At 36.4% G+C, this 13,930-nt stretch overlaps 1 protein-coding gene across 1 annotated transcript in view; it reads right to left on the bottom strand.

Moving 5' to 3' along the window:
* Nucleotides 1-13,930, bottom strand: part of ZFYVE16 (zinc finger FYVE-type containing 16) — a 34,283-nt gene that overhangs the window by 11,656 nt on the left and 8,697 nt on the right. Inside the window, 8 exon segments of the mRNA XM_085214225.1 lie at nucleotides 1,239-1,463; nucleotides 2,111-2,266; nucleotides 2,357-2,479; nucleotides 3,006-3,381; nucleotides 6,442-6,587; nucleotides 7,404-7,577; nucleotides 7,987-8,083; nucleotides 12,487-13,930. Of these exon segments, the coding sequence (XP_085070351.1) occupies nucleotides 1,239-1,463; nucleotides 2,111-2,266; nucleotides 2,357-2,479; nucleotides 3,006-3,381; nucleotides 6,442-6,587; nucleotides 7,404-7,577; nucleotides 7,987-8,083; nucleotides 12,487-13,930 (2,741 nt within the window).

The raw sequence follows: 13,930 nt of genomic DNA, 5'->3' as shown, positions 1-13,930 counted from the left end.
AGTAGAAAACATGCAGATGGAAATCAGGGAAAGGAAAGATCAGGAGACCAACACATCATCACATTAAGTCATTTGAAAGTAAAACAAACAGTGCAGCAAAATCAAGATAATGAGATCAGTCCAAGAAAGTGCATGGCTAATACAAAAATGACAATAAAATTGATAAGAGGAAAGTGTGACAAAGAAGCTACCGGCCTTGTCAACTCCCAGGCAGAAGCCTGGACAGCAGAACTCCACTATTCACTCAAATAGTGAATAGTGTCACAAACAACTGAATGATGCATTTTTATAGACCTGATGCTTCTAGAATGGTACTCGTGATTTACCAAAAGCCCATTCAATGTCAGAAAGTTGAGTATGATATTTTTGAAATTCATCCCACTTAAGTAACATCTGAATGCCGCATCCTTTCAAAACTCCTGGTCTCCAAATAATAAGGGGCAACACAACAGGAAACAAAACATACACCTCTATACCTCTAAATTAGTGTTATTCAAAAAAGGCACACAAGCAACTTTAGAAGGTATTTAGGATACCTTCTACTTTCAGGTCTTGTGTGAGTTTTATCTGCTTTTGAAGGCAACAGTAATATGTAAAAATACTTTCCTCCAGTGAGCCTGGAGCAGAGTGAGTGAAGATCTAATTGGGGGAGCAGAAAGTGGTCACGTAAAGCAGCAAAGAGACTGTTGAACGTGACGCCTTCTCACTGCACAACCAGTGTATATACACTATGTACTTTTCCCTACACCTCACTTTGAGAGAATGACTTCCACATTTTTCAATACTGAGATTTCAAGTGTGCTAACTAGTATGTTATCCTTTTAAGTAACTAAGACATCTATCCATTTAATGAAGCACTAATATTTTGTCCATGTATTCCATTTGTTTGTGGTTTTTTTTTCTTCAAAATTGACAATTAGGCTGGTGAACTTTCCGTCAGAAGTTTCTCCAGTGACAACAGAAATCAAACTTTTAATTTTTTTTAAGTGTCAGACTTGGTTTTTAAGTCTAACCACCTTTAGCTAACACAAGAAAGAACCAAGTGAGTATAGCAGAATATTGTAAATTTCCAGGTGTCTCAACAGGACCAACAGTTCTCACGTACAAAACTTCAGCCTTATGCAAGAGTAATATAAAATACCGCAAACGTGGTTTTGAATATTTTCTTTGACTACTAAAGTTATGTTTTTCAAAGGAAGTTTTATATTTATACAACTATTTAAAGTACTAAAACTTACCCCCATATTCTGCTCCCAATCTCAACATTAAGCGGATTGGAAAAACTTTTGCCCAGGGTATTTCCAGCTTATGGATTAGAATGCCACAGAGAAAAGGGTTATCTGGTAGCATTAAATCATCAAGTTTCTGGTAAGTAGGTGAAACAAACAGGAATCCTCCATGGTCTTCATTACTGAGAAAATTTTCACTAAAAGTAACATTTTCCATGTTTCTTATTAACTTTCCTGTTGAAAGAGGGTGAGAAAGAGTGTTGGTGCATCTTAAAAAATAACATGCTATTGTGAAGAAAACTACTACCATCATGCCTTCATTACAGACTTGCAAATCATAACATACATCTCATATCTTCCTGGAAATCTGAGAGACATCTAACCCCCCAGAAGTATTCTACATATTTATTACCTAGATGGACTTGAAAATGAAAGTAGACTTTTTTTTCCCCCAAAATATCAAAAACCCTAAAGTATACAATGTTCTGGCACACCTCAGTTGATGAACTTCAATTAACAGACCTCACATTTACATATTTATATGTACAGCAATTACATATACCGCATATATAATGAAGTCCCAGATATTCTAAGCCATCGACACAGGGACTTATGCACAGAATCTCCAAGACTATATGTATTAAGAACAGTTACAGAAAATGCAAACTAGGTATTTTACAGGAGTTTTTTTAAATTACAGGTGTATTTAAGCCAGAGAAATGTAGGTTTTCTTTCTGTTGTTTATTTAGAAACAAAGGCTAAACACTGAAAAGTTTTTCAACCAGATCAGATACCTATAAACGCATAAAAATTGCATAAACTTCCAACATTGAAGACAAGCAAAAAAAACCCATAGCATAATGTCAGACATGATTACATACCTTTTACTGCATTCTTATAGATGTCAATAAATAATTTGAATATTTCATTAGGAAAAGTCTTCTCATCTGGCAAACACTGCAACAGAACTACAATTTCTGACTGCCCCAAACCGTGTAGCCCGTTTGTTGAGAAGTACCAGCATTTTTCTGAAGAATCTTCAATTAAAAAGACAGAGACCACAGTAATGCTGATCTTTACAATCAGAAAAATAGATTTAATGGAAAAAGAAAACACATGCTACTTACAAGATATTAACTTGACATTCACAAGCAAGTTTGCATTTAGGATAAAAGTTAACGGATTGGCACCTCCTTTCTCAAAAAGCAAGGCGACCTGTTGGTGTGACAGATGTTCTTCCACTAGGGGATCTAAAGAAATTAATATCTGATTTAGTTCAACATGCCAGCCAACTACATAAAATAATTAAAAAAAAATAATCAGATGATAGTGTATGAAAGACTGTCCTTACTTTCTTACTACTTACTACTTAATAGGCTGTTAATTATTCTCAAACTTAGAACAAGTTCAAGAACAAGTTGTGGATGAACCAAGTATTCTATTCAGTAGCTTACCAGAAGACTCAAAGGCCATACAAAAATAAAGCAGTAATTTATTACAAAGGCATGATCTGGGGCTACTATTTATTTGGTAGTTACTCATATTGTCTGTGTTGTTTCTTCAATTCACATATTGTTGTTAGTTACAATGAAAACAATCACTGCTATAATAATGGGTTTATGTTATTTTCAAAATAAAATCACATTTTAATAACTCACATTTAATTAACGAACAATCCAACGTGCAGCACAGGTGACAGGTTAAAATTGCATTACTGTATTAAAATTCATATTTAGAAATCCTGCATCTGGTGATGCAATACTGAGAATTGTTTACCTTTCCCTTTTTCACCCATGGCAAGCAGAAATGGTGGCAGTTTATCATCGTCTGGAAGAAGACTGACGTCTTTCCGAACACAGTTTTCAACACCACAGAGTGCTCTGTAACTTGTAGGACTAACAGGCATATCACTTTTAGCCCAATCTGCTATATTAGTTCTAGTCTTCTCAGATTCCATGGCAGAAGAACACTCTTTAGTGTCTGGAGTCAGAGACTTATCTCTATCAATCATCTCACTTTGGCTGGAAATGGTCTGTTGTGCATCCTCTGAAGGAACAGGACATAATCCCTCTGTTCTTGTAATAACATCCATTTCTTCTTTTGGTTTTGAATTTACATCAGTTGGTATGTCATCTTCCTCTGCATTTGCATCCTATGAGAATAAAGAAGATCTATACTCTAGTTTCACAACAAACTATAACTTCTATAACTTCTGTGATAGCATTCTAGAAGAAAGAAAAAGGACTACGAAATCTATCAAATTGAACTATTTATTCAAGAAGTAACTCACCAAATCTACTGTGGATCTTGCATTTCCCCCTGCTCTTAAAGGTCATATTTGTCCCCATTTAAGGTGAAGATGAATCACTGTTTTATTTGTTTGGTAATACAAAATTCTCAGAGTGCTATAGATCAATCATTTTAGCATATAGCCAGATTTAACAAAATCAATAATAAAGTAGGCATCCCTTGAGCAACCCAATTAGTATTACTGTTTCTTGGAAACAACAGCCAAGCCTCATATTGTACGTTTTAACTCATTTTTGGTTTGATGTCAAATCTACGCTGCTCCCTCAGTGAAATGCATATGATAAACCAAGAGTGCAGTCATATTATGAAATGATCTGTCATCAAAACAAAGGTGGATGTGCTCTATTAAATATACTGAGTCATCACACTATAAATCCCTATAGATTTGCACTCTATTTCAGCAGGAAAGACTGAATTAACAAGATAAAAACTCTACAGTTGTCCTGTATTAATTCTCCTGGCATGCCCTCAGCTTCCATCAGATCTCCTGCTTAGAGAACACGTGCCAAAAGATGAGGGAGAAAGAAGTGTTACTAAAACAGCTTCTAATAAACTCCTTTCCCACAAATTCACTTGCTGGCTTTGCAGATTACTTCACACCTTCGGCCTTCACAGCAGTTTGAGGCAGCATGCTCAGGATTACATGCTACCTAGTAAAGGACATTCACAGCTTACGAGCTGCAACATAGTGGTTTTGTCTGAGCTCCTAGTGAGAACCATCAACTCACTGTTTCTTTGTTCTTGATGCTTTTAATTTTAGACAGTGTTTATCTTCTGTAAGTGGAAATAACCTACTCTTTCCTCAAAACAGAAGACAGGTTGTATCTTTTGGTTACTACGATGGGTAGAGCAAGAACTGCTAGGTTCTGGAAACAACAGGGATTCATTTATTGTCATAAGAATTTTCCACTTGTGTTTCTGTTCCCTCCAATTTACTTCCTTTTTTAAGCAACTATTTAAGTACTTTCTTCAGACTGATCACTGACCTTAAGTCTTCCTTTTCCAATAAGTGAGATAGCAATAAAAGTAACATTAATAAGATCAGCCACTCATACACTCCTAATTTTCTGCAATTCGTGGCAAATGATACCTGTCATTTTAACATTCAGTTCATGAAAATTCAGAATCTATCTGCCTTCACTGTCTGAAAAATGTTACCCTTTTTATTATCTGTGACTATGATAAATAGCACAGTCCAGGATAGGCAACTTCTGTATTCAGTTCTTCACCTCTCTGTCATTTAAGTTAGCTATTTGACTTATATTTATCATATGGAAAGGGATTTTTTTTTTTTAATTTCTTACTGATGCCTAACTGCTTTTCATGACCTCTTGATGAGCTTTTCTGGCAATATTTTGACCTGGTTTTAAGTATCCCACACTACAGCAACATGCAGCAGGTTGTTTGATGCTTAAAGCACAGTGCAGGTGCCAGGTGCACTTCCTGGGTTCTGTGCTTCTAGCAGAGTCAGCTATTCTCACATGAGTTCCAGCTCTTCTTCTTCCTCCCCCCACTTCTCCCATGGGAAGGGAGGAGTGTTGCATGATTAACTTTTCAAACTGTGACAAGCTTTCATCAGCACTATCAGCAGTACTTCCACCATTGCAGACTTTACAAACAAACAGAAGTGCAAGGCACAACTACCCCCGTAAAAAATGCTAGCACTTTGTTACTGTCACTCTAAATAACTCCTGAGGACCACAATCTCTACAAAAAACAGATTTGACCCACAACTTATTGGGATCCTTTTCCAAATGAAACCATACTTGCTGTTGTCTATTATAGTTATTGTTTTATGACTTTTGGTTATTGGTATTCCACATCATAACATCATGTAGTGCACTGGGAATTTAAGAGTTAATGCTCCAGTTCTGGTTAACTGTCCCAGAAGAGAAGAAGAACTGCATACCACAGAGGACTTTGTATTCAGAGAGGAGATAAAGCCCCTGGCAAGGTCACAGGACCAGGCTCTTCTCCGTGCTGCTTGTCCTGACCACACGCATCACCACTGCACTAGTGTAAAGCCTTCAGCTTTCAGACACTCTTTCTCTCATTGTATCTGATTTATTAGCTGCTATTCTAATTATGCTGTATTATATTCTATTATAGTGTGTTATCTTGCATTCCAGTAACTTATTTAGTAAATTAGTTTGTTTCTCCTCAGATTGTTGCTGGCGTAATTTTTGGGGCCCATCTCTTTTCCCTTCCTAGAGATGTGGACCCAAGGGTCCCTCTACTCCACCAGTCACTGAACTGGGCCAAATTAGCCCATAAATCATTGACAATTACTCATGAACGAAGGCTGGTTTACATGATAATGCAACACACAACTGTTGAGAAACTCCATATACTTGTAACATGGATCTGGTCTGATTACTAGCCTTACAAATTGTTTTTAAAACTCTTGAACACTGTCATGACTTGAGACAGTGTTTCAGAACTGTATCTTATTCTTTATCTGGAGCTTTTTTAAAATATCTCCAAATTTCTGCACAGCAAACTTACATTACTCCTTTAGACTCCTCGTCATAGTTTAACACTATGAATATGATATTTTTTCAAAAGTCTACTCCCATATTAGTTCAGTACCTGTTCTCATTAGAAATGGTAAACTAATTTTGCGGCACCTATAAAACAGTATTATATTACATGAAGCAATTTCTTGTAGGACCAACTTAGGAAACACACAAAATTGTATCAAACCACTCAAAGAAAAACAAGCATAGCAATGACAAATGGCTGAAGACACCTTCGTAACAGTAGTTATTCAAATACTTTACAGAATAATCTTGATTTTTAATATTTTCTACTACACAATTTTTGAAGTTCATGTATGTCCTAATAATAGGGAACAAAATTATTTCACAGAATTAATGCATTTACATACAGTTCTTAATCATACCATGTGCAGCTCTGGCACATCAGGGCATACTGTGTCCTGGGATGACCTATTTGCTCCAGATGAAAGCTTTGTTGTATATGCCACTTCACCAGTTGGCAAAATACCATCTGCAAACCAAACTCTCTTCTGTTCTTTGGGGCACAACTCTAGGATAGGTTGAGAAAAAACATTGACTTTGTATTACTTTACTGTCCTAATAACTAAAAGAGATACATATTCAGAGGCCTTTCTCCCACTGGTGACACAGAATTTGTTAACTGAAACCAAACACAGGTAGACAGCTTGACTCCAGCCACAATCCTATCAGGTAAATACATGGAAAAAACAGTTCATCATAGCAGAGGAAGCTGTCATGCTATATCCTATCACGCCACATATCAAAACTTCTTCATCAATCATCCCCTTGTCATAAGACATGAATAAAATGCTTACCACAACTAGAAGATGAAACACTAAAAAAAAAAAAAAAGCTAATCAATGTTTGAAAAATTATTTTCATTGATGAAAGTCAGGTATTTAGTAATAGTGGAACAAAGACTGCTCAGTGGCTAAACATTTATGTTTACTGAGAATGAACTCCTAGTGCTTCTTACTTTTTCCATAGAAAAGTACTTTTGTTTACCGTAAAAATGCATTGCAGAGATCTCCTGAGCAATATAAAAAAATTATGAAAGTAATATCTGAACTGAACAAAGAAATTACAGTATAGACATAGAAAAAGGACAACCTCCATTTATGAAATGTGGATGCAAGACAAATGTTGTCAAGCTCATGGAGTCTGAACTCAGAACTAAGAGTAAGTTTCTTGAGTTCCACTTCACAGAATTTCTGTTCAATACTATAACCACATAGTACATATCTATGTACTATATCCATGTAGTACATATCGAAAGTATAATAAACAACTCTTCCCAAGCAGATCTTGAAAAAATGTTAGTTAAATTATACTGTGTTAAACATACCTTCATTATCAGATTGTTTAAGTGCTGAAATGGGTGATGGTGAAGAAAATAAGGGACAGCTGGCACTACCAGTTATACAGGCTTCCTGCAAAGGTGGAGCAGAAGAATTCTCAGAGGAGACACTGGAATTAGGGACAGGACCTGTTGGACTCATCATCCTTTCAAATGCCTGTGCTAAATTAAAAAATAAAAAATTGTTTGCTTTAAATGTTTAAATAAACGAAAAAAAAAAGCAATATTTTTAGCATGCAGTGCAATACTGAGGGTTTTTTGTTTTCTGGTTGTTTTTTTTTTTGCAACAAATTTAGTTGATTTAGTGAGCTAGTTGTGTAAATTGAATGCTCAAGCTATTGCACAGAAGAAAAATCTAATTTTATTGATTTTCAACCTGCCCTTCAACATGTAGAAGGCTACTGTGTCAGAGTGGAAGATGGGGCAAAAAACTGTTCTCTTGGAATCCTGCCACAAATGACCCAATTGAAGCATGGAAGCTTCCCAAAAGGCATGAAAATTAAAGATACTAGCTGTACATATTTTTTTAATGATTGCTACAGTTATTCAAAAAGATCCAAACCTTTTTTACCTTTATTAATATCATCATAGCAGCGAGTACAAACTCTTGCTTCCTTCTCCATGTACTGTAGTTTGCACTTTCGTTTGCAACAGCCACCACAGAAAACCTGAACAAGAAAAAGATTGAAATAAATATTATAAGCAAAGTCCCAATATTTCTTGAGTTAGGTTTCTATTATATTATTTCATCTAATTAAAATGATAAAGCATACATAAAATATTCTTAGCAATATGGAAGAAGAAGAGAAGCTTTAGCACATTTATCTTACAGTACATTTCTGTGTTGTGAGAAGGGAAATTACCAGAACTAAAAAGGTTTTATCAAGGTCAAAAGCTCTACGGTTTGGTTTGAAGTCTACTTTTTGAATTCTTACCCTGTTTCCCAGAACAGTACACAATCTATCCATGCTGCAGATTTTTGAAAAAGGCTACATCCTATCACTTTTCTGAAACGCTCAGGAACAGTATGTTGTAGCACAGCTCTGTAGCATTAACTAGGATAACCCTCTGGGCACTACGTGTCATCATCATTCTACTCTCAATCAAACATAAACTTGTCACTTATTTGGGGAATCCTTACGATCTGCAGAACTTCCTAAAAGGGAAGCCTACCATGCCATGCTAACACTTGTGACCCTAAGGAAATGCATCAGCTGAAAATCTCTGAAGAACTAAACTAAACTAAACGCCAAAGAGTTGAACCCATTTTTTTAGTTTTTTTGTTAGTTTTAAAGCATAAGGAAGTTTACAGTTCACCTTCATGACTAAAGAATTTCAAGTTCAGCATCTGCACAAAACCTAAAAATGCTACTTTGCATATTTCCATCAAGACTGCCTCCAAGGAAGGTTGCTGAAAATGTAGCAATACTTTATTTCTTTTCTTTTCTTTTCTTTTCTTTTCTTTTCTTTTCTTTTCTTTTCTTTTCTTTTCTTTTCTTTTCTTTTCTTTTCTTTTTTTTCCTGGATAAACAATATTCCAAGTTATTCTTGGTCTTATTTAACAAGTCCAAGTATCTTTTCTTAAAAGCTGGTAGTGTATTGTGTTTTCAAAAGTATTTTATTAAATCCTCAATAGTCTAGAGAACGTTTATCTTACAAAGAAGGAACATTTTAGTTTGAAATGTTAAAAAATAATAGACTGTACTAGTTGTTTATCCCAGGGATACAGATGGAATAGAAGTAGAGATTGTTTCAGACACAGAAAATAAACAACTGTGATCCGTAACTTGTTGCTCTCAACTACTCAGCACAGTCTAAAATTTGTCAGGCATTTCTGTTGGCCCAAAACATCCCCTAGGGGTCTACAAAGCCAGCCTTTTGCACATGGTGAGAAATGCGCATGTTATTCAGCTATGAATTCACCTCCTCCCAGTACTCTCTGAGATACAGGCAGGAGAACAAATAGACCATAAAAACTTCCTGCTGTGGGCAGATCTAGTTACGTATGCCCACAGATAAGCTAGGTTTTTTGTTTTTAAGATCACAGATGGAAGCAGCTGGTACATAATAGCACAATGATTAGCAGACTCTTTCAAGAAATACATAAATATTTAATTCTAGGCCCTCTGCAATTTAATATTCAAGCCTATATCATCCATCTTTCATGCAAGATGTCTGTGATGGTATCTCAGAACCTTCAGGAAAAATAAGGAAGGAAATATGTACACAGTGAAGAGCAGCAACAAGGAAGACAACTGATTACTAATGATATTAAAATGCTTATCTGGAATAATAAAAATAACTCTAAGTTGCACCAGTTCATTCTCAAATTGACTCCTCTTAATCCTGTAACTGCTTTACAGGAAAAACCAGAATGATGTAAACAAGTACTGAACCCCAGAGATGAGACTCATCTGTTCTATTGCCTTAACGCCATCTTTGAAGAAAACTACTGCCATCTCTCATTAGGATTCAGGGCATGGCTGGAACCATCTATTCTTATATCAGCAGGAGCCATTCTGGACCCATTTGTCTCGCAGCAGTTAATATCCACACTGCACTGAGGCACTCTATTCTGAGATTCCAAGCTAACTCTTGGACAGCTATCCAAACCAGGGCTCAATGTTTCCCAAACAATTTACTAACACTGTCACAGGAATTACACTGGCTAGAGTAATCTCAACTGTGCCAGAAAAAAAAAAAAAACCTTGCTTTTCTTGCAAGATGAATTAGCAAGTTTTCAAGCACTACCATTTTCAGATCCCAGAAGCAACATCAGCCTTTACAAAAAACAACTTTCAAAACCTTGACAGAAGCCCTCTACTCCTTATCACAGTTAAGTGGAAGCAAAGCTAAGTCTGCTACTCCTAATTATCTCCAGGAAAAAAAGTGGATTAAGAGGAAAACAACTAAAGAAGAAACAGAACAGAAGAAAAATAAAAGCTATTACAAGCGAAGTCCTTTAAGTAGGAAAAGCCATGCTAAGAGTCACATTTGATCAGTGCAAGACAATAAAATAAACATTCCAGTTGCTTCGATATTAATGTCATATCCATAACAATGAATGCTTGTATATTAATTGATTTATCTTACCCGAAAACACACATGCTTAGTAAAGTTATTAAGCATGTAACTGGAAAGGATCAATTGCTAATCAGCTGCTATCAACCTTAGGGCTTCAAATGCTGAGCAGTACAACAATCCTTTGCCAAGTGCCATTCTCTTACACTTGGTGCTACCAGGAACTTCAACAAAGGCATCACCTCAATCTCAATGCACAAGAAACAAGAGGTGGAAGCAAACTAAGGGACAGATAGTGCAACAGAGCAATGGCTATGAAAGCGAGTCTACTCACTTTTAAATTAAATCTAGTTGGACTACAAAGAGAAAATGTACCACATCAAAAAGAAACAATTACAGAAATGTAGATGAGAATTTGACCCTGTGTGCTGCAGATGGGAGAGAAAGCAGGTATTATTGCTACCTTACAGATTCCTCCAACACAGAAGCCAGAATTCCCAAGTTCTGACACTTTCCCTGATAACAATAAATCTATAGGACTACATAAAAATTAAACAATTCTAGGACACTTCACAGAGAACAATTGTGAATTTCTACCTGTTCCTCCTCAAGCTGGCAGCAAACACTGCAACTAAATGTGGGTCCACGAAAAAAGTAGACTTTGTTTTTAAAAACAAGTAGCAAAACAGTATTACACATTCAGAAAAGCTATGACAGTTACAGCTGCTTAGCACTCCGTTATCTCTAACAGTTACACCATCTGTACTGCCTTCACTTATTTTCTGAATGCACAAGCATTGTGATGCACCCTGAATTACTTTGCTTTTATGCAAAGACACTTTGCTGTTAACACACTGGATTAACAGTAATAGCAGTTAACTATAAGCAGCAGTGAGCACTAGAGGGTGATTCTATTCCCACCTCCAGAAGACAGGCAATAAGCTTCATAGTAAATATAAACAAGAACTTCAAGAAGTTCAAAAGCATACTCTAAAGAACCGTATTTTAAACTGTTATAAAATTTTAGTAGGATATATATCTGCCCAAGTTCGATAACACCTAGCATGTCACAATAAGAGCTTCATTTTCTTGGCCCCACTGCATATCTACACTTTCTATAGGTCTGCTGTGACAGAAGAAAATGGGGACTATGCTTTCAATACACAGTACTAGAAGAGGGACTCTGCAGAAAAAAAAAAAACAACACAACAAGCCACTCCAGATGTCTTTTAAAATGAGAAGCTAATAAGTCTAGTCTTTGCACTATCTCCTCATCCATAAAGCTGAAGAGGAACACTGAAAAAAAAGTCAGTTCCATCAGTATTATATTTGTATTTATGCACCAGTATATAAGCTGCAATAACACACAAAGAAATTTATTTTTGATTAAAAACAAACTTCAGCATTATTTGCTCACTGCAGACAACCACAGGCTAGAAAAATAGATAAGCCTACAGATTCCTTGCTCAATTAACGGGTACCATTCACTCAGCAGAAGCAGCATACTTCCCTCTCCCCTCCCTGACAACTCCCTTGGGGAACTGTGCAGACATTTAACTGTGCACAACAGACTGTAAGTCCTTTGCATGGCTGCTTCTGTGACAGCTCTTGAAAGAACATATATTCTTCTAGAGTAATAGATACTGTTTTTCACCTATCATAATCACTTTTATGAATTCTAATTACCCTCACTGCCTAAATTTTTGATGCCTAAATACTTAAGCTTAATCTAAAGTAAGTAATAAACTGATTCAGTATGCACTGCAGTTATTGTTAGTGCCATATCTTCCATGTTACAAGAAAAGAACAGTAGCCTAACCAGTTATGGAAGATAAAGGTATGCAAGGAAAATGTTCTTATTTTCAAGGAAGTCTTTTTTTACTTATTGTAGTCTTTTCTAGGAGTCCAACTCTGTAAAATTTAGAAAAAAAAATAAAACAGAAAACCTTAGAATGTTGACATAATTCATCTTTCTCTTTGCATTCTGCTTATCCCTAAATCAGAGTAAATTTGCTTACAGTAACAAAAGAACCCCTCACCAACAACTTACTTTTCCACATGCACGACAGTGGTGTCGTCTTTTTGTAAATGTGAACTTCACTTGACAGTTCATGCAATTGGGTGCCTCTGAATCAGGAACCCACAACGGCTGTTTCTGCAGAAGAGCTGCAGGTGTTTTTAGTGATTCTACACTTTGAAAAGTTTGACTTTTTCCTGCTTCAGTGCCACTTTCCCCCGCAGGTTCAGAATTTTCATCAGAAGTAATGCTGTTCCTTGAGAAAGGAGCTTCTGGAGTAACTGCTCTCTCAACCACATGTGTTTGATTCAACTGGCTCTGACCAACATCTCCTTGTGTACTGTCACACAACAGCTTTGGTCTTGCACCTTCAGTAGGAAGCTTTGAAACTTGCGCCTCACTATCATGCTCAGTCACATTTTGAATATGAAATGCATTCTCCTCTGGGGGAGGTTTCAACTTATGGGCAAGAGAGACTTCAAGATTACTACTAATGCTAGTTATATCCTCCAGTTTTGTCGGAGCATGTTCTTCAGTAACCTGTGTGAAATCCAGGTTCTCATCTCTCAAATTCACTTCTGTGTCAGCTGCCATTAAGTTATTACTATTGCTTAAAGAATTCAATGAACTGGACAGATGACTTTGCCCATACAAGAATTCATCAAGCTCTGCATCACTTACAAGGGTATTACTTTCAATAATATTCTCCTCAACAGTAAAGTCAGCTACAGTTTGGCTAACACTTTCATCGTAGTAACAGTCTAGATCAATGCCATATGGTTCAGCTTCATATTCCATAAAATTAGAAACAATAGCTTTGACTTGATCAGAATCACTATCATCAATTACATTCTCAGTATTACATGTCTCTCCATCTCTTTTTTCTACAATAATTTGGTTGATTTTAGTTAGATATCCTTCCTGTTCATATAAGTCAGTCTCTTTGCAGGACTCGCAATCAGAGAGATCACTTGTTAAAGTGTCACTAATAACCTCTGCTATTTCATTCTGAGGTAGAGAATTAACTTTTTCTTCTGTTACAACTGAGGAACCGCATGGAGATACAGGAAGTGATGGAAGATGTGGCAGTGACGTCTGGATATCCTCCATTGATTCACATAAAGGTAAAGCACTGTTTAGTACTTCACTGCCAGCAACTTTTTCTCTACCTACATTCTCTTCTGTAATTTGCTCTTCTAGTTCTACTTCAGCCCCTGTTTGACATGTGGAGCCTTGTAAAGCATGACTTTCAGGTAATGTTCCATGGTTTTTGTCCAACTGATGTTTATGTGGCAGATCTGAAGGCATGGATTCCATTTTACACTGATCTTCCAAGGTTACACATTCTGCAGTATTTCCTCCATGTATCTCTTCGCTCCCTGGAGAGCACGTGCTTCCATCTTGTGGCTCAGAAGGCAATTTTTCACATGCTGTCTCATCTTTGGGATCGTACACATTTGAATTCTGTAATGTTTCA

This window comes from Meleagris gallopavo, chromosome Z (assembly GCF_905368555.1).
Source record: "Meleagris gallopavo chromosome Z, MGAL_WU_HG_1.1, whole genome shotgun sequence".
In the NCBI taxonomy this organism is placed as follows: Eukaryota; Metazoa; Chordata; class Aves; order Galliformes; family Phasianidae; genus Meleagris; species Meleagris gallopavo.
This window is presented reverse-complemented; position numbering and strand designations above follow the sequence as displayed.